This window comes from Melospiza georgiana, chromosome 25, assembly GCF_028018845.1.
Source record: "Melospiza georgiana isolate bMelGeo1 chromosome 25, bMelGeo1.pri, whole genome shotgun sequence".
NCBI lineage: Eukaryota > Metazoa > Chordata > Aves > Passeriformes > Passerellidae > Melospiza > Melospiza georgiana.
In genome coordinates this window covers 7,313,746-7,340,124 of record NC_080454.1, presented here as the reverse complement: position 1 = coordinate 7,340,124, position 26,379 = coordinate 7,313,746, and the positions used below count along the sequence as shown (strand labels likewise).

Below are 26,379 nucleotides of genomic sequence, written 5' to 3'. Positions count from 1 at the left end.
AAAGGTGCTGCGGAAGAAGTCGCGATGTTACGGAAAGGCAGGACCCTCTGTCCCCCGTAGATAAGACCCTCTGTTACTCATAGATAAGAAATTAACATAGGAATGTAGCCTCCCTTAACCGAATACCAGTAACTTTCTATTCCTTACGCAGTACTTTTCCATTCCCTACTAACCATAGATAAGAAGGACAAACCCCCTTTTGACGTAGAGACCCCTTAGACTATAAGATCCCATGAAAAGAAGTAATAAACGCCTTTTGACCGTCCACCACATTGGTGTCTGCGTGTGTCACTGGCCTGAACGGCCCTGGAGGGTGGGCCGTCGTGCTGATCCTCAGAACCAGGTTGCCTGCCTTGATCCAGAAGGCAACACGGTTCTTTGGAGAAAAACTCAGATTTTTAAGGAAAAATTTCCGATTTTTGAAGGAGAAGCATTCCCGGATTTTTTGACCCCACATGACCCCAAATAATGTAAATAACACCCAAATACTCGAAATAAACCCCAAAGAACCCCCAAAAAATCCCAAATACCTGAAAATGCCCCAAATAACCCCAAACAAATCCAAATAACCCCAAAAAAACAAACAAAGAAAACCAAATTAAACCCCAAAACCCCCAAATGATTTCAAGTACGCTGAAAAAAATCCCATATACACCAACATAACTCCCAAGAACCCCAAATAATTCCAAATAAGCCCAAATAAACACAAACAAACCCAAATACTTCCAAATAAACACAAATAACACCAAATAAACAGAAATAAACCAAGTAAAACCCAAGAAAAATCCCAAGGAGTCCATAAAAAACCCCAACAAACCCTAAATAAACCCAAATAAACCCCAAAAAACCCCAGTTCCTCACGTCCCCACCCCAAAACAGATCCCGACCAATCAGAACGCGCAGCACTGATGATGATCCACTTGCTGGGCACAAACTCAGAGCACTGGTCCCGCTCAGCGATTTTCAGCCAATCAGCGCCCGGCCCGACTCTGACTCATCACTTGCCAGCCACAGATCAAGGCCTCTCACTGCGGTAAATACTCAAAGACCGCGCGGGGTAATTTCCAGCCAATCAGAGCGTGTCTCGCTGATGACTCATCAGTTGCCAGGAGCGGAATTTGGTGGGGGTGGGGGGAAGGTGACCCTGGGGATGGGCTGGGGACCCCAAATTAATCCAAAATGGGGTCGGGACCCCAAAACGGAACAGGAGGGGCCTGGAGAACCCAAAACCAAGCACAGAGGAGGGGATTGGGGGAACGATCAGAAAGGAGAGAGCGGGGAAAAGAGAGTTGGGACCCCAAAATTCAACTGGGAGGGGAATGGGACCCCCAAAATGAGGTTGGAGGGGAATGGGATCCCCAAATAAGGTTTGGAGGGGTATGGGATCCCAAAACTGAGCTGGGACGGGAATGGGACACCCCAAATTTACCTCGGACAGGGAGATGGGTCCCCCAGACCGGATTAAGCCAATTTCGTTCCTGGAATACGTAAAGTAGTTTATGGATACGCAAAAAGTCGATAAATAGGCAACAGGCTGATGTAAGGGGAGAGAGGACCTTCGAGCAAAGGTTGTTATGGCCACCAAGACCCCCCCAGTTATTTTCGGGGACACCCCTTAATTAATCTGGTTTTAATTAGATCAGCCTGTTGCATATTCATAGACCCTCATGCATATCCATAAACTAATCTACATATTTCAGGAACTATTTTACATGGCCCAGCCTTAGGGGTGTCTCCTCATTTCAGGAGCCTCCACTGAAATGGAAAATGTAAACCCCCTCTCTTTGATGATGATGATGATAATGATGATGATTATGATTATTATTATATTATTAATTTTGAAATTAAGAGGTTCTCAGGCAAAGATGCGGGAGCAGAAATAACAGTTCTTTATTACGAAAAACTAAAAATACAAATGCAGTACTACAAACAAAAAAAACCAGTGACACAGTCAGAATCCTCTAGGAATCCAGTGAAAAAGGCTGATCCTCTGGGAATCCAGTGGGCAAATATATATCCTCAGGGAATCCAGCGGGAAAAGGTGGACAATCTGGGAATCCAGTGGAAAAAAGTTTGATCCTTTGGGAATCGAGCGGGAAAAGCTTGATCCTCTAGAAATCCAGTGGAGAATGAGGGTGATCCTTCGGAATCCTGTGGGAAAAGGGCTGATCCTTTGGGAATCCATTTCTTATGCCCCAAAGACAGGGCAAAGGCAGAGCCGTGGAGTTTTTATAGGGTATCCCAAGGGTGGAATTGGGGTTTGGGTCAGGGGAGGAGTTCTTAGCAACACAAGAAGGGTGGGATCAAATTCCTGCCTCTTAGCAACAGCAGCACTCCACACAGAACCTGTCCCCAAAACCTAAATTCCCTCTAAAACAACTGAGAAATTATGCAATGTCAGATATATTCGATCAATTTCCTTCATTTAATCCAGTTTTAGGTGTTTTTAAAGGATGAAGGCGAAGCAGAGGAAAATTAAGGCCAAACCAAAAAGGCGAAGCAGCCAGGTGTGTTCCCAACATGGATCACAGGGAATGTGAGTGACCAGGGCTGTGCCCAAAGTGCCTCCTCCACTGGGGGATGGAGCTGGAGCAGCGCACAAAGCTCTGCCCGCACTCGGGGCACTCGCAGGGCTTCCCTTAGTGGCGCCTCCGTTGGTGTTGGGTCAAGCTAGAGCTGCTGGAGAAGCTCTTCCCACACTGGGGACACTCGTAGGGCCTCTCGCCAGTGTGGATGCGCCGGTGGGTGACGAGGGTGGAGTTGTACTTGAATCCCTTCCCGCAGTCGGGACAGCGGAAGGGCCTCTCCTCCCTGTGAATCCGATAGTGCCGGAGGAGATGGGAGCTGGTCGGAAACCTCTTCCTGCATTTATCACACTCATAGGGCCTCTCCCCTGTGTGGATGCGCTGGTGGGTGATGCGGTGGGAGTTTTGCCTGAATCCCTTCCCGCAGTCGGGGCATTGGAAGGGCCTCTCCTCCCTGTGAATCCGATAGTGCTGGAGGAGATTGGAGCTGGTCTGAAAGCCCTTCCCACACTTGGAACACTTGTAGGGCCTCTCCCCAGTGTGGGTCCTCTGGTGCTGGATCAGGCTGGAGCTCTGGCTGAAGCACATCTTACACTCGGAGCACTTGTACGGCCTTTCTCCAGTGTGGATCCTCTGGTGCTTCATCAGGTGGGAGCTCTCTCTGAAGCTCTTCCCACACTCCCCACACTCGTAGGGCTTCTCCCCAGTGTGGATCCTCTGGTGCTGGATCAGGTGGGAGCTCTGACTGAAACTCTTCCCACACTCCCCACACTCATAGGGCCGTTCCCCAGTGTGGATACTCTGGTGCCTGATCAGGTTGGAGATCCACCTGAAGCTCTTCCCACATTCCACGCACGTGTGGGGCTTCTCCCCATCATGGAGCTGCTCATGGAGCACCAGCTCCGAGCTCTGGCTCCATCTCCGGCCGCCTTCCCAGCCCAGGCTGGCTCTTTCCCCCTCAGATCCCCGCCGGCTGCGTTTGCAGCCTCTCCTTGTGCGGCATCTCCGGGGCTTTTCCTCCCCGTTGGCTTCCTGTGCCGTGGAGCCGCTCAAAACGGCCTCTTCCACCAGGTTCTGCCGCGGGCATTTGTCCTCCCTGCTCTCCATGCTCAGCTCCTGATCTGGGGGAGGAAGGACAATGACAGGATGGGATTTGCCTCCGTGCCACAGGCAAGGGCAAGGAGATCCCCCAGGGCTGAGCTGCAGCCGAGGCTGTGCTGGGCTGGAAGATGGAGCAGCACAGAGGGGAAAGGGGCACTGACTTCCTCCTCACCTGCCTCAGTGTCCCGGGGCATCTTCCTCTTCCTCGCAGCCTCCCTGGGGTTGGCAATGGGAAATCCTGGTTTGGGGAAAACAAGGCATGAGCGCGTTTGTAGGACTGTCGGGGGGTAGGACGGTCGGGACGGATGGAGACGAGAGATCTCTGCAGCCAGGTCGTGGAACTTGCGGTTTATTGCAAAGGACCTGGGTGCAGGGCCCTGCTTGGAGCTGCCAGGAACAGCTTGGAGCAGGCCCGAAAGAAGAGAGGGGTAGAGAGGATGAGAGGGTAAGAGAGTAAGAGGAGAAGAGCGTAAGAGAGTAAGGGTCCCGTTACAATACAATGAATCTTCTTCTGTGTTGAATACTCTATTTCTCACTAACCAATCTAGTACAACATACAAATCCTATAGCATTTACATACAGCCTGTAAAAATCATTACATCACCATTCTGTGTTACATTTTAAACCCTAAAAACTCCTCTTTGGACTCCCTCTGCCAAGCTGTAGGGTCTGCTGTGACCCTTGGATCTGTCTGCGAGCAGAGGGAATTGTTTCATCAAAAGGGGATTACCTTAATTTGGGCCACACCATTGTTTTCCAGTTGTTCACTAACTGACGTATCTCAGAGCTTGCTTTCATTTCAGTCTTCCTTATACTTTCTATATTCTCAAAGTCTTTTGCCAGACAATCATATTTATAAGGCTTTCCTGTTTCATCTTCATCAACACACACTGAGTTTGAAGGTCGCTCTGCCCAAGTCCATCTCTACAAGTCACTGGCCATCTGGGCTCCACAAAAACCTCCCAAACACCCAGATTCAGGCCTGAAAAAGCCTCCCAGGAGTTCCCCGTTCCTCGTCCTTCCCCTCTGGTGTTCGGAGGTTCCCCCCTGTCCCAGCTGTTGGGGGTCACGCTGGGATTGGGGGTCCCCGTTGTGCCCGGTGCCTGCCCTGCCCAGGCTGCTGGCAGTCCCAGAAATGCCAAAAGCTCCCGCTGCTTCCCTCTCCCCATTTCGGGATGCCAGGACTGTTTGGGTTCCCGGGCTCCCTTCTCCCCTCATTCTCTGCTTTGGGCTGTGAATGAGACGAGGGCTGGTTGTCCCAGACCTACCAAGTGAGTGCTGGAGTCTCCCACGCTGCGTTTCCAACTTTCCTCGAGGGAAGCAGCCAGTAAAGAGACACAGCGAGTGATAAGAGGAGTGAGAGAATCCCCCGGGGTAACTGGGACTGGGTCTCAGAGAGGGGCTGGACCCCTCGGAGGAAGGGAGCAGAGGAGTTTCCGAGCACAATCCACTAGGAAATGGGACAAAAGGGGCTCTTAAAATTTCTGTTGGTTTGAGGGATAAGAGAGCCCAAGAGCATCCAGAATGAAAACCTGCTGGGTTGAGGAATTAACATTCCAAGAGCATCCACGGCTGAGCCAAATTCTGCCGGATTGAGGATATGCTCAAGAACATCTGGGATTGGGCAGCACAGCTGGGTTGAGGGATATCCAAGAGCACCAGGACTGGCCAGAAACACCTAAACTTGTAATAGGTGATGTGAAAGTGTAGTATATGGTAGAGATAATTCATGCTATTAATGTATAAAATATTGTAAAATCCACATTATGTCTTTTGACCACCCTGGCAGGGAACACAAATCAGCCTCACAGGTGAACGACACCGGAGGCAGCAGAGTCAGGGCCCTCCCAGGAGGCCCGGAGATACTGAGACCCTGAGGCCAACCCCAAGGTGAGGGGAGGCCACAGGGACCCGCGATTCTCTGTCAACAGGGATCCACTCTGTGTCCTGAGGGTGGGAAAGAATGTGTGGAAGAGAATGGGAAATAAAACTGAGTGAATGTAGACAAATGAAAGTAAAGGTAATGTAGATTCTCTATTTTAAGCTTCACTATATCTCCTTGGAGGGAGGTGTATTGTACTGAAAGTAGTGTGAGAAAAATGTTTTTTATTTTTGTGTGTGTAGTTGAAAGAAAAGTGGTATTTAGGTTGTTAGTGAAAGTGAAAAACAGAGGCAGAAGATGAATAGATAAGATCTTGAAAAATGAGACAGAAAAGCAGTAAGTTGGATACAGGGAAAAAAAAGAAAATAAAATAGTCCTTTGGGAGTTATGTTAGCTAACAGAGATAGATCTCCTTGCAAAAGGAGAAAATACAGGGTATGTAGTAGTCGATCGGAAAAACATGCAAACTATGGAAAAAGGGAAATTAACCTTAAACTAGTAAGCTCAAACTTGTGAATTATATACTTTAAAAAGAGCACTAGAATATTTAACACAAAATAAAGGAACGGTATATTCTGATTCAAGGTATGCCTTTAGAATAGTACATACCTGTAAAAAATTTGGAAAGGAAGAAGATTACTTAATTCAAGAAGAAAAGGACTAGTACATGAGGAACTTATTTTAGAGGCATTACAATCAACTAAAAGAGATAGCTATAGTACATATTAGGGAACTCCAAAAGGGAACGACCCCAGAAAGAGGAGGAAATAATTTGGCAGATCACAAAGCTAAGGATGCAGCAGAAAATGGAGCTGAAAGAGTTATGTTAATATTAACTCCAAATGAGGAAAAACTGGAAATTCCAAAGTTTAGGGAAGCCGAGAAAAAAGAATTAAACAAGACAGGAAGTGAACAAGATAAATCAGGGAAATGGAAACTTCTTGATGGAAGACAATTACTTAATAAAATGTGCTTCTAGGAAAATATTAGAAGACATGCATCAGAAAACACACTGGGGTATTCAAGCTTTCTGTGATCATTTTTTAAGGAATTATGGGTGCACTGGGATTTTTGGATTTAGGATTTATCCTTAATTTGCCAAAGGATAAATAAAAAGGTGATGAGAAAAACAACATTAAGAGGCCCTGAGTTAGCTCGTTGGCCATTTCAACTATCCATGCAGAAGTTTAGATTTGTTAGGTTGTGGGTTTATTTGTAAAAAAACCCCATTTAATCTAGAAGAAAGAGAATATACCATATGTTAGACAGGAGATTTTAGGAGAATAAAAATCGTTTAGTATCAGAAACCCTCGAGACAAAACAAAAAAGAAAAGGGGAAATAAAAGGGAGGGGAACAAGAGAAAAACTCAGAAGGAGAGTCTGCAGGTCCTGCAGTGCTGTGCAGGTGTTGCCCCCTCCGTTCGTGGCCCACGCGCCTGTCCCGGGTCCCGGCTCGCTGCCCGCCTCAGCTCCGCCTGCCCCGGTTTCCATCCCAGGTGCGGCCTCACTGCCCAGGGCAGCTCCACCTGCCCCGGCGCTGTCGCTCAATTTGAGTGCCCTGCTCCCACTGCCTGGCCCGCGGCCGCTCTGCCGGCCATGCTGGGGAAGATGGGGGTTGCTCTGTCCTGCCGCCTGCTCCGAGGTCACCGCACCGACCTCACCCAGGGGGGGTCCCAGCCATCCCATCCCCGGCTGCCCTGCCCGTGCCACCTGCGCTGGGCACCGCCGCTGCTGCCGGGCTCTCCCACCTGCCTTTGCTCTGCCGGCAGCTGCCGGATCAGCCGCCATCAGCCATGTGGGGGCTGCCCACGCTCCGGGCTTGGGCTCCACGGGAAGATCCCCCTCTGCCAATTCCGGCAGCAGACCATGCCCATACTCCGACCGAGCCTCGGCGGGATATCCTCTCCTGATCTCATCCTGCTCTGAGTTACGTCCCCTTGGTAACCACAGCTCCAGCTGTTCAGGGAAACTCTCTCTCTCTTTACAGGAAGCACCTTATTGAAACACTAGGAGCTCAGTTAAAAGGAAGCCTTCTCCAAATTCTTTCCCAAAACACAGGAGAAAGGGTATAGAAGGTAAAAAAGTGAAAGAGTTAGATGAAGGGATTGCTCTATTTCCCTTCAGAGAGGTTCCCATGGGAGGGATGCGCTGCCCCGCCCCACGGGAGCCACCAGCGCCCCTGCCGGCCGTGCCCGGAACTGCACCCAAGGGCAAAGCGCCGCAGCCCAAAGGCCGGGACTGGGTCCGGGCTCTGTTTGCTGTCAGTGCCGCAGCTGTTGGTGTTTGTTTGCTTTATTATACACACTAGTAAAGAACTGGTATTCCTATTCCCATATCTTTGCCTGAGAGCCCCTTGATTTCACTAGTCTAAAAATTAAGATGGACGGGGTTTGCATTCTCCATTCCAAGAGACGCTTTTTCTGCCTTCCCGAGCAGACACCTCTCTTGTAAAGCAAGATGACTCAAACTGCTGTAGGCAAAGAGATGACAAAGGAAAAGTGGGGGGAAAAAACCCAACAGAAAGAAAAAAGCATCTTATGTATTGGTCCAAACGTGAAAAGGATGGGAAATGGACACGGTTTTGTGGCTGCCTGGCAGAAAATGGGTTAAAGGAATGCTGTTTCTCCTCTGATGTGCTACAGGAACTCTCATGTTTTTACCAGGCTCCACACCTTGATAGTGCAGCTCATTCAGCAGCTGAGTGAGGGCTCAGGGACTTGTAGATAAGGAAGTAAGGGGCGAAACCACCAGCTTCAATAACTGTTCCTAACACACACTGCTGCTCAGACAAAGTGAAGCTTAATTTCTGAAGTTCCAAAAGAAAAACGACTTAACAGACCCATGAATATCGGCTGTTATGCAAAAGTGGGGATGCACATTAACGAGGACATGCAGTTGGCGGATCGGGAGGTCTGAACCTTCCAAGTACCTCAGCCAGTGGGCAAAGGGAGAGGGAGATGAGGCCGGGAAAATGAGGATAAAAAGGAGGCTGCGAACTACAACAATGGCAGAGAGCGCACGGCAAATGCCCCACGGCCTCTCCCTCTGCTCAGCAATAAAGTCACTTTTACAGGACTCCTCTGTCTCCTCTGGGCACAGAAACCTCCGGCCACGGCAATTTCCCCGCACAGCCCCGGGCACGGGGCAGCCCCCTCTGTCCCAGCCACAGCAACCGGGCCGAGCCAGCGCTGCGCCGGCAGCGGCTCCTGCCGAGGCAGCGGCCGCAAGGAGACCGCGGGCAGCCGCTCCCGCAGCGCCCTCACGCCAGCGGCAGCACGGGGCGGACATGGCACAACGAACCCGCCCGAGCCCCCTGCCGCCCCCGAGGCCCGCAGCCAGCCCCGAGGCCCCGCACAACCCAGCGCGGCTCCCACCTGCGCTGCGGCCGCCTCCGAGCTCCGCCGCCGCCTCACCGCGCTCCGGCCGCTGCCACCCCTCCCGGCACCGCACACGCGCTCCAACAACGCCGCCGCTGCCCAGCCACGGCCGCCCTCAGCCCGCCACAGGGCCGTGCTCCGCCCCGCTCCCACCAATCAGCGCGCCACAAACACGACTGACGGCACCATCGCCCAATCCCAGCCAGGGGCGGGCTCTGCACACGGCACAGCCCCGCCCTGCGCTCTCAGGGCCCCCCGGGCTGCGTGAGGGCAGAGCCGGAGCTGAGGAACAGCCCTGGAACGGGCACGGGCCCGAGGGGATTGAGCTGAAAACACAAACAAACTTCTCCGCACCTCCCGCCACGGCTTTCCCGGCACTGCGGCTCCAGTGGCTCCGGCTCAGCCGGAAGCCCTGGAGCCTCATTTCTCCTACCCCTAATTAGGAGCATCATTGCATCGCTTATTTCCCCCAAAAAAGGAAAAACCACCCCAAACCCCTGTGGATGTCTGGGGGAGGGGAGAGATTTCTGACAGAAAACTCCAAAAACTCAGAGCAGGATAATGGGAAGTAAGTGAAGGCCCTTAAACCCAGCTTTCCCCCACGCCTCCCTCCTTCCAGCTGCACCTCCTACCCCGGCAGTGCTGCAGACAGGGAATGGGGCCGGGCTCAGTTCATGCCCCGGGGCTTCTCCCTCTGCTCAGGGACAGGAGTCGTTCCCCTGCTGCACCCTGGGCTCTCTCCCACCGGAGACTTCTCCAAGCTGAGTCCATCCCATGGGGCACAGCCCCCTCCAAGTGCTGCAGCGTGGGTCACTGTGCCCCGGGGTCAGTCCTGCCAGGACAGGCTGCTCCAGTGCTGGGCACGGAGGTTCAGGGACATGACACTATGACCAACATGATCCAGTGAAGGCAAATTTATTATTTTTTAGTACTCAAAGAATAAACAATAACTTCCTGGCACTGATCCCAAAATATCCAATTCCTGTGGTTCCTTACTTGTAATATTTAAACCTTGAGTGATTGTAAATGCCTGAGCTCCTAAAGGATTTCTAGGGACTTTTTGTTTTTCACACCAAATTTCTGTGATCATCCCATTTTGATTAGTACACCAATTTGACCAGGCCTTACTTAAGTTGCCATAAATTTCAGCTCTGGTCCAATTTCCAAATTCTTCCACTGAGTCTAAGGGAATTCCAATTAAACAGGTGCAAAATGGATCCGAAGGTGTAGCTGGTGATAAGCAGAAAGATTCTTGCCCTGTTCTGTTAGCCCATGTAACCTACGTGTTAGCTCGCTGCTCTATATTGTACACACCCTGCTTTTCCCTAATCACTGCACTGAGCAACATTGTCAATATTTGCCAGACTGCTGCCATTGTTGCAGTTGTTGTCCATCACGCCTGCGCTTTGCCCAAATTGCTTTAGCCCGTTCCCACTCAGAATCTCTAAAGTGATGTATTTGTGGTATTGCTATTCCTACTCCACATTCAGTAGCTAATATCTTGCTTTCTAGTACAATTTGGTTTACTATAGCAATTAAAGCAAGGTTAAACTGCACCCATAGTAACGATCTTCGCTCATATACTTCTATCAAAGATACATCCTGGAGAAAACTCTGATATCCTCCTGAGTTACGCCCTAAAAATTTAGTGAATGCCATTCTTGGGGTAATAGTGTTAAGTGTGTAAGACCACTTATTGCATATTAGGTTAATAGGCCTAAATTTTTGCTTTTTCCCCTCAAACCACTGCTAAATTATGTTCTTGACGAACTTGTCGCCAAGTTTTCAAGCTACACTTTATACAATGAACCTTAAGCCATGGCTTACATGCACAACCATGCAGATAACAAGCATTTTCTATCTGATTTACAACTTGTGATGAAAGTGAAGGTAAAAGAAGTCTGTGTATATCTAACCCATGTGTATTAAGCCTATGTTGAGTTGCTAGTACTACCTCAGCATACTCCAGCAAACTTGGTAGATATTCCCACCGTTGTTCAGCTGTCAGGTGTTGAAAAATCAGATTCAGGGCTGTCTGGAATCGGTGCTTTTGCCGATTATCCACCTCTGGGCACTGTTGCAGTGTGTTGTAATGTCCTGTTTTAAACTTCCGGGTCCCTTCCCCAGGTGTGCCAATACTTCTCTTCCCCTTCCCTCTCGCCCCCTTGCTGAGTGAGTTCTGTCAATCAGTTTTAACATTCCAGCAGAGCCATCGAGTGGTTGGTCAGGTTCAAAAGATGCCCCTATGCCCAGAGGTCATTGGCCTGTCTGGGTGTCATCCTCCCCAGAGACCCTGCCCCTCCCACCTGGTTAGTGGCTCACCTGTCCCAGAGCTTAAAAGCCGAATCAAGCCATGTGGTCGGGATTCTGTTGGAGCTGTTACTACGATTCAGACCTCTGTGACCATGGAATAAAGCTCTGGATATAATCCTCCGGCAGAATCCATCTCCTTTCTCCTCACCACAGCCTGAAGCCATTCCTTCTGAGGTAAACAAAGCTCCTAACAAGCCTGGACTTGTTCAGTGCCCAGCTGCAATCTCCAGCAAGCTAAAGGTATCTCTGGGGTGATACACCACAAGCTGCTGCCTTTGGCCCAACAGCAAGGGTCAGACTGGCCCAGGCACAATCTACCTGGTAATATTGGGATTCATATTCCAATAGGGCACAACATGGGTTGGTGACGATGGTTTCAGACAGGGCTTCATCCACTTGGCTGGAATCCAACAAATGCCTTTATCTGTAAGTAAGCATATATAACTTCTTTCTATTAATTTTACTGTAGCTGGTCCTTCCCACACCCCTGTTTCTGGACTTTTGAATATAGCCTGAATGCCATCAGGCAATTTTTCCCTTGGATTATGTGTGAGGGCATGATGCACAAGAATAGGTGGATCTTCCCTAGCTCCTGTTGTTCTAAGGTAATTAAGCACAAAAATGGCATTAGCTTTTTTTCCTCGGGATAACCCTGTAGTTCCCCCCTTTTGTTTTTGCAGCATGCCCTTGAGCGTCTGATGGGCACGCTCAATAATTGCATGACCAGTAGGATTGTGAGGAATACCAGTGTCATGTCAAATACCCCATAAATTACAGAAATATTTGAGTCTTAAGGAACAGTAAGCAGGACCGTTGCCAGTCCTAATTGCTAAGGGGATACCTAATATGGCAAAGCAATTGTACAAATGTTTCTCTACATGACATGCTGTCTCACCTGTTAAGGGAGTAACCCACATAACACAAAAATAGATATCAATGCAATCATGTACAAACATTTTCTGACTAAATTCTGCTACAGGAGTTACATCCATTTGCTACAATTGCAAGGGTTGAGTAACCCTAGGGTTAACACCAGTGAATAAACCAATGCCATGTCGTTGACAATCAGGACAGGATCACACAATACCCAAAGCCTCAGTAAGGGGAATACTAAATTATTTAATTAACGTTTTTGCAGATTGATGAAGAAATGCATGGGAAGTTTTAGCTTGCCTAATTTATCAGAGTTTGGCATTGGCCAGACAGTGGCTACCAACTGATCAGCTCGAGCATTACCTTCAGACAGACCAGGGAGAGCTTGATGACTACAAACATAAATAATAAAGTATTCCTGCCATCGTTGATTTAGGTTTTTAAGCAATCAGCTTAAAAGGGAATACAAATGCTCATTACTCACCTTATTAAGTACTGCTCTTTCTAGGCATTGGACACAGCCAACTACATAAAGCGAACCAGAACCAATGTTAATGGCCTCATTGTTTCAATTTTCAAAAGCCCAAATCACAGCTTTCAATTCTATTGTCTGCAACATATCTTTTACCTCTCCAAAAATTACATGCTTTTTCCACACTTTGTCTTGCTGCCAAGTGCAGACAGCCCTTTTTGACCTTTTATCTGTATCTGCCCAGACACCAACAGTCAGATCTCCAGGGTCTTCCTCCAGACACTGATGCTCCAATAAAGATGGTAACACCCGGTGCCGTGGATAAATATCGTGAACTTTACCACCATATCCAGCCAAAGCTATCTGTAAAGAAACAGAATGCCTAATCCCCCATTCAAGATACCAGTTAGCCAATGGTACTACAATTGCATATGGTTCGTGTCCCCAGATTTCCAATATTCTCCCTCTGCCCTTCATAATCAAATGAGCAAAGAGTTCCAGTTGAGTGGTAATAGTTCTAGATTGTTTTACAGGTAAAAATACCCATTCCAAAATAACTTAAGGATTAGCTTGAGTTTTAACCCATTGACAAATCAAGGCAAAAGGATGCTTGGCATAATTGTCACTCTCTTTGCTCTGATTGATGATCACTAACTGAACTGGATCATCCTCGATCAGAGGATGTGCATGCCATGTAGCAACCTTTGTGGCAATGTGATCCTAAAAAGGCTGTCTAACAATGGTAGCTTTTAACTGGCTTAACAGGTCCCTACCAAGGAAACCTAGTAAAGTGCCAGGAGTTTGCATGACATAAGGCCTTGTAGACACATTCACTCCATCTGGGAAAGTAAAAGTAATTACTTCCCTGCTCATCTGAGTTTCCTGAGTCCCTCCAATACCTGCAATGCCTAAAGCAGGATCAACCAATGCCCAGTTTTTTGGCCATATTGTGTTTGAAATGATGGTTACATCTGCTCCAGTGTCAATTATGAGTTTCTCAGTAATAGAATCACCATTAGGATGTGTCAAGGTTACCTGTTTGGTTTACCTCTTGTGATGTCCATGGCCCAATATACTTCTGGTTTACCTGTGGAACCAAAGCTTCCTGTTCCCCATTTCTTGTAGTCTGTACAGGGGACACAAGACTTAAAAGGAACAAGCTGAGCAATTCATGAACCTTTTGGAATAGATACAGGAGGGAAAAATGTTCTAATCATAATTTTAACAACCCTTTGATAGTCTGCATCAATAACCCCAGGAATTACATCCAATCCCTTTTTACTGGCAGATGATCTCCCTAACAGACAAGTACTCAGCCCATCGCCCAAGAGTCCTTTTACATTGGTATCTATCAGGTGCACAGCAGAGTCCGTGATGGTCACGTCTACTGCGATTTCCACGTCCACCCCGGTGCTTCCAGAGTTGATGATGTGAGTGAGCAAAGCCCTCCTCCTCCTCCATGGGAGGCTGAGCTATCCAGGCAGCTCTCCGTACTTGTTTTGTGATGCCTGGAGAGAAGGCACTCCGAGACCCATTTCCCCGGAACCAACATTCTTTAGTATTGTGGTTATCTTTTTTGCAGATAGAACAAAATTTTTTCACAGTTGTAGAGCAACACTGACTCCCAACATGTCCGATTTTATCACATCCAAAGCACTTAATGTTCTTTCCTTCGGCTCTCTTTTGCAGTTTAGAAAGCAATGGTTTTACCACATCCTCTACTGCAGCAGCTACATGGGCTGCTTTTTGTGTCTCTGTAGTTCTAGCCATAAGTTCCAGCTTTTCTGTAACATCAGGTCCCTTCCTTAATGTTCCCAAAATCTGCTGAGTTTTATCATTAGCAGTGTCAAAAGCAAACATATTAAACAATTTTACTTTTGTGTCTGTATCTAAATCAGGATGATCATAGATAGCTTCATGCAATCTGTTTACAAATATATCAAAGCCCTCATTCCCTCCTTGGCGAATCTGTGTCAAAGACTTAATGCATAACCCATCTGGAAGTGCAAGGACAGCATTATGTGCTGGTTGTTGGCTCATCTGTAAGACCTGATCAATGCTCCCAGCCTGGGCAGTGGCAGCAGCCCAGGGCCCTTTGCCAAGGAACTGTTGTGCTGTTAAACCACGCAGAGGATCACCCTGCACTCTAGGTCTTGCTGCTTCCTGAGCACACTTTTCCTCACGGCTTTTATGGAACATCACCTGCTGACGGGGTGGCATTATAAGTCTTATCAGGGTATACACATCAGCCGGAATTAATGTGTTAGATGTAAAAATATACTGCAGAAGTGACTGTGCAAGTTGGGATTTTAAACCAAATTGTGAAATTACAGCTCTTAACCTTTCTAAAATCTTCCAATAGAAACGTTCCCAAACTCTACCTGCAGCATTAGTCACTACAGGAAAAGCCTATACATCATTTGAGAGAAAAGTCCCTTCTACAATAGCTTCTGTAATAACTCCCTTCCATTTTGTTTCTGAGCTGCTTCTATTTCAGGGTCACATTCCTATTCTAATTCCACATTTTTTACAGCATGAGAAGGAGAATTTCTTTTAACCGTCTCGAATGCTGGCTCAGAGACAAACTGGGAGGGTGGTAACCACTTTCCTTGTTGTCTGTCTGAACCTACTATCATTGGCAAGTCCATTTTCTCAAAAGAATAGTCTCTTTTGGGGACAACTGAATCCTTTTGTTGAATTACTAATTTTTGCAAATTGTCCACTAAAGATTTTAAATCCTCTTCAATAGAAGTATTATTCATAATAACATCTCCTTCCTTACCCTTTTCACATACAGCATGTTTAGTTTCTAAGTTACTGTTACCAACAGTTTCTTCACTCCGAGTACAACTGTTCTTTGTTCTGCAGGCTTATCCCCCTGAAGAGGTTTTTTCACTCTGAGTACAACTGACCTTTGTCTGACAGCCCAACCCCCCTGAAGAGGCAGCAGCTTCCTCTTTCTCGCTCTGAGCTGGAGGAGCAGTCGGTGCAATGCTCGATTCTGAGCTGAGGGGTTGTGGGCTGCGTGAGGGAATATCTAAGGTGGTAGAAAACAGCTGCTGAACTGAATTTGCCGGAAATGCCTGAGGCTGTTCTGACGCAGAGGCAAGGGCTGCAGCAGCTTTCCTCTCTGCCTTTGAGCTTGCAACACCTCTATGATAATTTTCTACAAAGTAGAATATTTAGACACCTCTTTTGCCTCACTCCTGCCAGATGCAATACAGTCCCACAGCTTCTCATGTCGAAATCTGAAAAGCAACCTGTGCTCCTGCTATGAGATTATGGTCCCAAGCCCATTGCAATAGTCCCTCCAAATTGGAGGCATCATACTTTTGTTCTCTCTTAGAGAGGATATGTTGGAGGAGTTTCTGAACACCTTCCCTTTCATGTTCAGACCCCATCTCCTCCCCGGCCGCTCACCTTGATCAGGGTGAGATTCAAGTCATCTACGATTGGAGCTCCAGTAACCTTTCCTTCTCCCCGGGGCAGTGAGGATACTTTACACCGGCTGCTCCGCTCCTCGAGGGTTGGCTCTGATCCCTGCACATCAGCCAAATTGCCGACCTCGAATCCCTTTAGTGCTGCGACATTGGGCCTGCCCGCGTTCTCCACCAGAAATGCGGGGTGTGGAGGTTCAGGGACAACACACCATGACCAATATGATCCAGTGAGCCAAAATTATTATCCTTAAAAAGACTATATTTATAATAAATCTCTACTGTCCACGCATCTCTAGCTAATACATGATTGGTTAATCCTAGCTGTTCACACATCTAAATTAGAATGCTGATGGGATCACCAAATTTTTTACGCGTCTTGCTGTGCTTGTCTCGCCCACCCATGGCTCACTTTTTTCTGACTTTCCCAAACTTGCTGACGAGCTTGCTGAGTCCTGAAGATTCTTCTTCTTGTATCGCTTTCAAGGATATACCGACCTCATTTCTGAATATGTCCATTATTCATTGTTTGTGAACACGTCCATTGTCCATTATTACAAGCAGGCTGGATTGTGCATCGGCTGAATATGGCCATTGTCTAACAAAAACTCCTCAATCTGCAAAAAACTCTCAACAGTCGTGGTCACCAGAAGTGTTCTGTCCCAAGCCAATAAACAGGATCCTCGTTCCCACGTGGAGAAGAGCGCTTCTCGTCTTTTATCTCCGTCTCTGCAATTCCGTGTGGGCTAGAGTCCAGAGCTAGCCAGATTTGGACTCATATAAAGCACAGAGACCAAGGGATTACTGCATCCCCCCATGTCCCCATTCCCATCCATGACCGTATGTCCCCATGCTGCTCTCCATGACTGTGTACTACCATAACCACATGCATATCTTAATTTAATGTCTTTGTTTTTACTCCAATATCAGATATTTTAAAGGCATGAAGAGAAACTAAAATAAAATCAAGGCCAAAAGAAAAGGAATTCTGTGTCCATGCTGGCAGAGAACCTATGTGGCTTGGTGGGAGGGAAGAATATTTTTTGGTGAGGTTCCCACCCCACTGTCTCAAAAATCTTGGTTTTTTCCCCACTTTTTCATCATTTGGCTGCCAAAGACACCTTTGGGCAATAGGAAATCAAAATCGTGGCACCCCTGAAATTGGAAAAGATCTCCAAGACCATTCAGTATTCCTTGATGCCACCAGAAGATAGGATTGAATGCAAAAGATTTTACGGGTTTGAAAGTCAACAAATCCACTCTCCTCAAGGAATTCCCATTGTTGGTCTGCATCCCAATGGATGTTCCTGCCCCTGTAGACATCCACATGCCCACGGGGAGCCAGGAAGATGTGGAGCCACCCACCCAGGTGTCTTCCCAACACAGATCAGCAGGACCATGGATCATCAGGTCTCTGCCCAATGAGGGTCACTGGGGATCATCCAACACAGATTCTCCCATGGGGGAAGGAGTTGGAGGAGTGCATGAAGCTCTTCCTGAACTCGGGGTATTCACAGGGCTTCCCTCAGAGGTGCCTCCGTTGGCGTTTGGTCAAGATTGAGCTCTGTGAGAAGCTCTTCCCACACTCCCCACACTTGTAGGGCCTCTCCCCGGTGTGGATACGCTGGTGGATGGTGAGTTTGGAGTTTTGCTGGAAACCCTTCCCGCAGTCAGGGCAGCAGAAGGGCCTCTCCTCTTTATGACTCCGCTGATGTACGAGGAGACTGGAGCTGGTCTGAAACCTCTTCCCACACTCAGAACACTTGTAGGGCTTCTCCCCAGAGTGAACACGCTGGTGGTGTTTTCTCAGCTCAGTGTGCCACCCATAGCTCTTCCCACATTCCAAGCAGGTGTAGGGCCGTTCCCCCGTGTGGATCACCTGGTGCCGAATCAGGGCCCAGCTTTCTCTGAAGCTCCTCCCACATTCCCCACACTTGTAGGGCTTTTCCCCAGAGTGGATCTTCTGGTGTTTTGTCAGCAGGCACTTCATGCTGAAGCTCTTCCCACACTCCCCACACTCATAGGGCTTTTCCCCAGTGTGGATCCTCTCATGTTTCCTCAGGCCAAAGCTGTATCTAAAGCTCTTCCCACATTGCACACATTCATAGGGCTTTCCTCCTGTGTGGATCCTCTGGTGTTGCATAAGGTGGCCCTTCTGGCTGAAGCTCATCCCACATTCCCCACACTCATAAGGCCGGTCCCCGCTGTGGATCATCTGGTGTCGCATCAGGTTGCCGCTCTGGCTGAAGCTCTTCCCACATTCCCCACACTCAAAGGGCTTTTCCCCAGTGTGGATCCTCTGGTGTTGGATCAGGACAGAGTTGTGGCTGAAGCTCTTCCCACACTCCTCACACTCAAAGCGCCTCTCCCCAGAGTGAATCACGTGGTGCTGCCTCAGGCTGGAGCTCCAGCTGAAACGCTTCCCACACTCCTCACACTCGTAGGGCTGTTCCCCAGTGTGGATTACCTGGTGCTGGATCAGGTCTAAGCTCCGACTAAAACCCTTCCCACATTCCAAGCACTTGTGGGGCTTCTCCCTGCCATGGGGCTTCTCCACCAGCTCTGAGCTCTGGCTGCATCTCCGGCCGCCTTCCCGGCTCAGGGGGGCTCTTTCCTCCCCGCAGCTCCCTGGGCTGGGTTTGCTGCCCCTCCTCGTGCAGAATCTCCAGGGCTTTTTCTCCTCCTCCATCCAGCCACGCCCTAGGAATGAAAAATCCTGGTATGGGGAAAAAAACAAGATGAGAGTGCATTGGACTGGGAGCTCCTCCTTGCCCAAGTTCATCTCATTAAGTCATTGGGCATCTTGTGTCTCTAAGAACCTCCAAAACACAAGGATTCAGCACAAAGTCCTCCAAACATCAAGACACAGATCAAAAACTTCCCAAACATCAAGATTCAGCAAAAGCCGCCTCCAAAATATAAAGATTCAGCCCCCACAAAAAAACAAAGCACCAACAATTAGCCCAATAAAGCTCAGAAACACCAACATTCACCCCCAGGAAAATTGTGTATCCCAATCCTCTGTCACCTGCTGCACGTGGAGGGGGGCCAATGCTCCTGGGGCTGGGGTTGGAGGCTGCAGATACAAGCAGAGGTGGAACCTTGTGCTGCTTCCTCTTCCCCCTCCTGTGTCCTCCTCTTCCTCCTGCTATTCCTCCTTCTCCTGCACAATCTCACCTTTCCTCTCACGTGCATCGTTTGACCCTTTTGTTCCTCAACCCTGCTTCTCTTTCCCTTCTCCTCCTGCCCCAGGCCCAGCACCCACTGCCGGCTCCCTCTTCCCCCCAAACCCACAGCATCCCGCGGCAGGGGCAGGGATGGAGCTGGGGCAGGTCGGGCTGGGGCAGCGCTGGGCTCTCGGCCGCTCCCGCCCGCACTCGGTCCCCACTGCAGCCGCTCCCACTGGGACAGCGCGGGGGGGCCCAGCCTTGGCGCTGCCCCACTCCCACCTCCCCAAATTCCCCTCGCATTTGGACAACAGGGCATGGATGGTGTTGGTGTGCTGCAAAGGGATTGGGTGAAGGGGAGCATGCAGCAATATGGTTAAGGCAAAAAGCTGCAGCAGGAATCTATGTGGGAAGGAAAAGGATGATGGAAAAGCGGAGGAAGAGAAAAATACTGAGGATTGGGATGTTTATCAGCAGGGCCTTAGCCTCAAAACTTGTCAGCTGATTCAGATCTTTTGTATCCCCGGTTTGCAGAAGAGGAAAACAAGGAGGTCAGGGTTTCAGGGGGTTTCTCAGTGGGGGGCAGCGGCAGCACCGGGCGAAGAGCTGCGGCACCGGGAGCACGGCCTGGGGGCCTGTGGGGAGCTGCGGGGCCAGGCCGGGGCTGTGGGGCAGCCGGGGCTCAGCGCCGGGCGCTGCCTGACCCCACCAGCCCGGGCAGGGCCGGCAGCGGCCCCCGGCCCCCAGGAGGCTGCGGGACGCCCCGGCCGCTGCCCGGCCCCGTGGAGCTGCCGGCCCTGCCCGCCGGGGGCGCCTTTGGACACTGCGGCAGGACAGAGAGCGGCTCTGGGATACGGGCTGGGGAGGGCACCCTGAGCACAGGGAGGAGGAGCAAGGAACACATGGGAAATGTGGATTGTACATTTTAGCAAGGAGATTATCTTTTAAGGATTTTGTTAGGGTTACTGGAGATACAAACGATTTTGCAGAAAGCTCAGCAGCTGTCAGAGGATGAGCACCCACAGGCACTGAGGGGGCTGCAGGAGGGGCACAAGAAGGCCCTGCAGCACTTGGGCACAAAGGCACAGCAGGTGAGTGCAAGAAGGGAGCAGCAAAAGGCCAAGCTGAAGGCAAAGGCCAGGACACAGTTCCTACAGCCCCTGAGGGATCAACACCAGGGCCCAAGGGGGCCCCAGCACCCAGGGCACAGCTTGGCTACAAGCACCTGGCAGAGGCATTGCCCTCCTCGGCAGGGGAGAGCCCATCCAAACAGCCCCTGGCAAGGAACCAGGGCTCCAGCTGCAGGGCACAAGGACACTGCAAGCACAGACAGCAGCACCCTCAGGACCAGCAAGTCCACCCCTTGATGGACATGCACTGGCAGGGCTGTCACAGCTCCCATCACACCAGGGACCCTCCACACTGCAGCCCTTGAGGACATTCAGGGTGGGTCTGCATTGAGAGGAGGCATTTCCTGACGGACACAGGGGTCCCTAAATCCACTCTAAACCTTAGTCCTAAGGGGGGGAAAATGCTAAAAATATGTTTCATTAGTGAGGGCATAAGTGGGAAACACGTATGGTTTTATTCCACCACTATTAGTAGATCCGGGAGATGGGTTTGAAATGCGTGAATTTTTATTTGCTCTTAATTTTTATCATGATTTACTGGGAGGAGATTTGATCACTAAACTCGTAACACAAATTAATATCATAAAAAGGGATACAGAGGCCAGTTCTTTTGTACCTCTGTGTCAAATGTCTGGCAAGGCCTATGCTGAAGTGAACCCTGAAGTTCTGGCAGCCCCAGGGAAAGAGGGAAAATTAGATATGGAGCCTCTCCAAAGCACTCTGAAGCAACCAGGACAAGTGGTGTCTAAAAGCAACACCCTGTTCCAGGGGAGGGAAGGAAGGGGAATCAGACACAGCGCAGGTCACTGTCCCATGCTCAGCTCAACCCACGAAGCTGTGGGTGCCTGTGAGAGCCTGGCACTGAAATGCCCTGAGCAGGAAGGCTTCAATATCTTCTGCTGACACCATGGCACCTAACAGGGGGGCAAAAGCAATTCTCACTGCTTCAGCAACCACTGGAGCAGATATCAAGGCACATTCTCCCACAGGAAGCTGGGCTGGCACACAGCCTGCCCTGGCACTTTGCTGCTGCCAACACCCAGCCAGGGCATCGGCTCCTGCCTGAGGAGTGCAAAGCAGCACCACTGGTGGCCAAGGGGCCCATGCCAAGTGTCCCTGAGGCCACAAACAGCCGCCAGCACAGCTCAACACGGAGGGACCCCTCAGCCTGGCCTCAAGGGCTCTGAAGCCCCGGAGATTTGCACTTCCCGCCCGCAGCAGGAGGATGGGAGGCCGCCCCTGAGCCTGCCCTGAAGGCAACGCAGCAGCAGCCAGGGCTCCACAGCGGGCCAAGCCCCTGCGCCTGCCCACAGATCCTCGCCTGGAATCCTCTGCAATCCTGGCCACCCTCCTCTGCCGTCTCCAGCCACTGGGGCCAAGCCTTGCTGCCACTGCTGCAGCTTCAGCACTGGCTGGGCCTGCACTGCCACAGCTGCTGGGGAACACCACGGCACAATTCCACTCTGGGGCTCACTGACACCCACAATCTGGGCTGCCTGCCATTGCACTGCTGCAAAGTGTACCAAGTTTATTTCTTAAATCTTATTTCTCTGCTCAGAAAGGTTTCTCTACACAAAGGTTTGCTTTTGGGAAAGGAATTTTAAAGGTTTTATTCAAGGGTGTTACACCACTCAATGGAGATGAGTTTAACATCCCAACAGACTGGGAACAGCCCAAAAGACACCCACAGAGATAACGACCAGCAACAAAACATCAACATTGCCCAGCAGCAAACAGCAACCAACAGCTACCCCAGACACTGACCCCAACAGCTACCCCAGACACTGACCCCGGCAGAGCTGGAGACACCTGGGCTGGAAAAGGCTGAGAAGGAAATCCAGGAGTGTGGACACCGAATTCACACATCAGAGGGGAAGAAATCCAGGTCCAACAGGAAACCAAATACTAACAACTTACACAACTTGGAAGCAAGGAACATTAAAGCAGTGGATTCAGATTGGTTCTACATAAAGTTTAGGAAAAATCGAGTAAAACTAACATGGCATGGAATGACTTTCTCCGCACAGCCGGGCTATTTGGAAAGAAATTATTTCTGCTGCACATCCAGGCCAGAATCAAGTAATGCCTTGACTCTCTAACACTAAAGAGATTCTTGGAGAGATTTGTTTTCCCTGCAGTTTCAGTGACAAAATTACAACACGAGAAAATTTTTTCATTATATTCCCACTTAATGTTGTCAGGTAGGTTTGGGACAGAAGTGTGAGAATCAATTTTTGGTCTGGGTTTTTCCATGTTCTCCTTTATGTAGCTTTTGCAAAATTGAAGAGCTTTAACCGTAATATTTTGAACTCGTAAAAAGTTAATACTTCTTAAAAAAAAGCAGATTCTGGGGGGGGGGGCCAAATGTTACTCACCAGATGGCTGCCCTGGAAGAGAAGCTCCATTCCAGGCAGCCTGCAGAGGAGCTTTAGAAATGCAAATGAACACTGCTGGGCAAAGTGTGGACAATGCACCTGAGTCTCTTGCCCGGGGCAGGAATTGGGCTGATTCCCTCTGCCCCTCACCCCAAGCTCTGCTTGCTGGCACTGATGGAATTTGCACAGCTCAATGCAGAGCCCAGGGGGAGGATATCTGACCCTGCAACAGAAACGGGTGAAGCTGCAAAGGGAAACAGCAAATGCAGAATGTTGGGAAAACTTCACTATAAACAAATGGGAGGAATCATCCCTCTGCCCACTCCAACATGTGCTGTCACTGTCTGTGTTATATAGGGTATATTACAGCACTGGGGATTTTTTGCTACCAAAAATTCAGGGAAATCAGTTGGGAATCCAAGGATTTGATGATTTAATTAGACAAAAGCAGTCAATTGATGCAGCCCTGGCTAGAGAGAGTGGCCAAAAATGGAGAAAAGATGAATGGCCAGCAGAACAAATCCTACAACACTATGGACCAGCCTCGGGGAACCCGAAACAATTCATATCAGGAGCCACAGAACGCATTTCTCATTTCAATAGCATCATTAGATTACAAGCTGCCCTCGCAATAACCAACCAGACAGCTCCAGCTCCTGACCTTCCTGCTGGCCAATCCACTGAAATGAGGAACACAACACTTAACCATAAGATGGGATCATATTACGTTTTAGCAGAAAAAAGGGGGAGTTTGTGGAAAAGTAAACGACTCAAGCTGCTGTTGGCAAACAGATGACAAAGGAAAAGTGGTGAAACAGATAACAAAGGAAGCAAGAAAGCACCTCATGATCCAGGCCAAACGTGGAAAGGATGGGAAGGGGACACGGTTTTGTGGCTGCTTGACACCAAGGGTTAAACGAATGCTGTTTCTCCTCTGATGTGCAACAGCAACTCTCACCTTTTTACCATGCTCCACACCTTGAGAGTGCAGCTCATTCAGCAGCTGAGCGAGGGGCCAGGGATTTGTAGATAAGGAAGCAACGGGCGAAACCATCAGCTTCAATAAATGTAACTAATTAACAAGGACTGCTGCTCACACAAAGTCCCGCTAAATTCCTGAACTTCCAGAAGAACAAAGACTTTACAGAGCCGTGAATATCGGCTGTTATACAAAAGTGGGGGTGCACATTAACGAGGACATGCAGTTGCCGGACCGGGAGATCGGAACCTTCCAAGGACCTCACCCAGTTGGCAAAGGGAGAGGGAGATGAGGCCAGGAAAATGAGGATAAAAAGGAGGCTGCGAACTACAACAATGGCAGAGAGCGCACGGCAAATGCCCCACGGCCTCTCCCTCTGCTCAGCAATAAAGTCACTTTTACAGGACTCTTCTGTCTCCTCTGGGCACAGAAACCTCCGGCCACGGGAATTCTCCGCACAACCCCGGGCACGGGGCAGCCCCCTCTGTCCCAGACACAGCAACCGGGCCGAGCCAGCGCTGCTCCGGCAGCGGCTCCTGCCGAGGCAGCGGCCGCAAGGAGACCGCGGGCAGCCGCTCCCGCAGCGCCCTCACGCCAGCGGCGAAACGCGCCGGACACGGCACAACGAACCCGCCCGAGCCCCTGCCGCCCCCGAGGCCCGCAGCCAGCCCCGAGCCCCCGCACAACCCAGCGCGGCTCCCACCTGCGCTGCGGCCGCCTCCGAGCTCCGCCGCCGCCTCACCGCGCTCCGGCCGCTGCCGCCGCTCACGGCACCGCACACGCTCCGACAATGGCGCCGCGGCCCAGCCACGGCCGCCCTCAGCCCGCCACCGGGGCCCGGCTCCGCCCCGCTCCCACCAATCAGCGCGCCACAACCGCGACTGACGGCACCATCGCCCAATCCCAGCCAGGGGCGGGCTCTGCCCACGGCACAGCCCCGCCCCGCGCTCTCAGGGCCCCCCGGGCTGCGTGAGGGCAGAGCCGGAGCTGAGGAACAGCCGTGGAACGGGCCCGGGCCCGAGGGGGATTGAGCTGAAAACACAAACAAACTTCTCCGCAGCTCCCGCCACGGCTTTCCCGGCACTGCGGCTCCGGTGGCTCCGGCTCAGCAGGAAGCCCCGGTGCATCACTTCTCCTGCCCCTAATCAGGAGCATCATTGTATCGCTTTGATTTCCCCCAAAAAGGGAAAACCGCCCCAAACCCCTGTGGATGAGTGGGAGATGGGAGAGATTTCTGACAGAAAACTCCTAAAACTCAAAGCAGGATAATGAGAAGTAAGTGAAGATCCTTAATTCCACGTTTTCGCCCACGCCTCCCTCCTCCCAGCTGCACCTGTTCAACCCGGCAGTGCCGCAGAACAGATAATGGGGCCGGGCTCTGTTCATTCCCCGGGGCTTCTCCGTCTGCTCAGGGACAGGAGTCGTTCCCCTGCTGCACCCTGGGCTCTCTCCCACCGGAGACTTCTCCAGGAACTTCTCCAAGCTGAGTCCATCCCATGGGGCACAGCCCCCTCCAAGTGCTGCAGCGTGGGTCACTGTGCCCCGGGGTCAGTCCTGCCAGGACAGGCTGCTCCAGCGGGGCCCTCTGGCCGCGGGGTCACAGCCTCCTCTCAGGCATCACCGTGCTCCAGCGTGGCTGCTCCGGGGGCTGTAGGGGGATCTCTGCATCCCCATGGATCTGCGGGGGGATCTCTGCAGCCCCATGGATCTGCAGGGGGATCTCTGCAGCCCCATGGATGTCTGCGTCCGGCACCGCCATTTTTGCAGTCACGAGGAACAGGCTGAGCTCTGCCTGAAGCTCTTCTCACATTCCCCATGCCTTTCCCAGCCCAGGGAAGCTTTTACTCTTTTACCTCCTCACAGCTCCCCAGGCTGGGTTTGCAGGCCCTCCTCGTGTGGGATCTCTGGAGCTCTTCCTCCCTATTGGATTCCTGTACCATGGAGCAGTTCCAAATGGCTTCTTCCACGAGGTTCTGTGGCAGGGATTTGTTCTCCCTGGTCTCTGTCCGCAGCTCAGTGCCTGGGGGAAGAAGGACAAGGAGAGGGAGAGACAGGGAGAAGGGCAAAGGAAAAGGCAGGAGGAGAGGAAAAAACAAGAAGGAACAAATAAGGAAGGAAATGGGAAAGGAACATGAATGGATGAAGGACAGAATGAGGAGAGGAAGGAGGGCAGACAAGGAGAAGATGGGATTTGCCTCCATGCCAGAGGGAAGGGGAAGGAGATCTCCCCAGTCCATGCCTGGCAGGATTGCGTTGGCAGTGAGGCTGTCCTGCAGCGATGCTGGGCTGGGAGATGGAGCAGCAGAGAGGGGAAAGGGGCAGTGATTCCTCCTGCCCTGCCTGGCTGTCCCAGCCTGGAGCGTCCTGGCGCTGCCGAGGCCCTTGGAGCGTCCGGCACTCCGGAGCCCGAAGCTCTCAGCTGCTTTATAAAGATGACAAAGTCAGCAAGATGAGTCTGGGTATGATCTGCAGCAAACTGGGTTTATTGGTAAAGGAACAGGGCACAGAGCTAAACAGGGCCCAGGGACAAAGACAGGGCGCAAGCTGAGGGCACAGGGGGTTTTTATTTGGGGTAGTGAGGGTGGAGCTGAGGGTCACGTCCAATGGATATGGGGGAAAATGGGGCAAAGGAGGGGTTAAGTGTCGGGTCAGCTAATAGGGAAACAGGGGCAGAGGAATGCAGTAAATTAGGGCCAATGAAGGGACAGAGAGGGAGAACATTCTAGGGACTAACCAAAGATGGGTAAT

At 50.5% G+C, this 26,379-nt stretch overlaps 1 protein-coding gene and 1 pseudogene across 1 annotated transcript; one reads left to right on the top strand and one right to left on the bottom strand.

Annotated features, from left to right (window-relative positions):
* The window catches only part of LOC131093389 (zinc finger protein 883-like), a 115,033-nt pseudogene that overhangs the window by 20,270 nt on the left and 68,384 nt on the right, over nucleotides 1-26,379 (top strand).
* LOC131093456 (zinc finger protein 850-like) lies at nucleotides 1,918-24,385 on the bottom strand. The gene is made up of 4 exons (XM_058040620.1): nucleotides 24,335-24,385; nucleotides 17,526-18,696; nucleotides 15,940-15,944; nucleotides 1,918-3,410 (listed from the first exon to the last, which is right to left on the bottom strand). The coding sequence occupies exons 2-4, from the start codon at nucleotides 18,667-18,669 to the stop codon at nucleotides 2,640-2,642; spliced, it is 1,920 nt and encodes a 639-aa protein (XP_057896603.1). The 5' UTR covers nucleotides 18,670-18,696; nucleotides 24,335-24,385; the 3' UTR covers nucleotides 1,918-2,639.

Bases quoted from the DNA above. Each gene is read 5' to 3' on its own strand.
- LOC131093456 (XM_058040620.1), bottom strand. From the start codon at position 18,669: ATGGAGGAGGAGAAAAAGCCCTGGAGATTCTGCACGAGGAGGGGCAGC.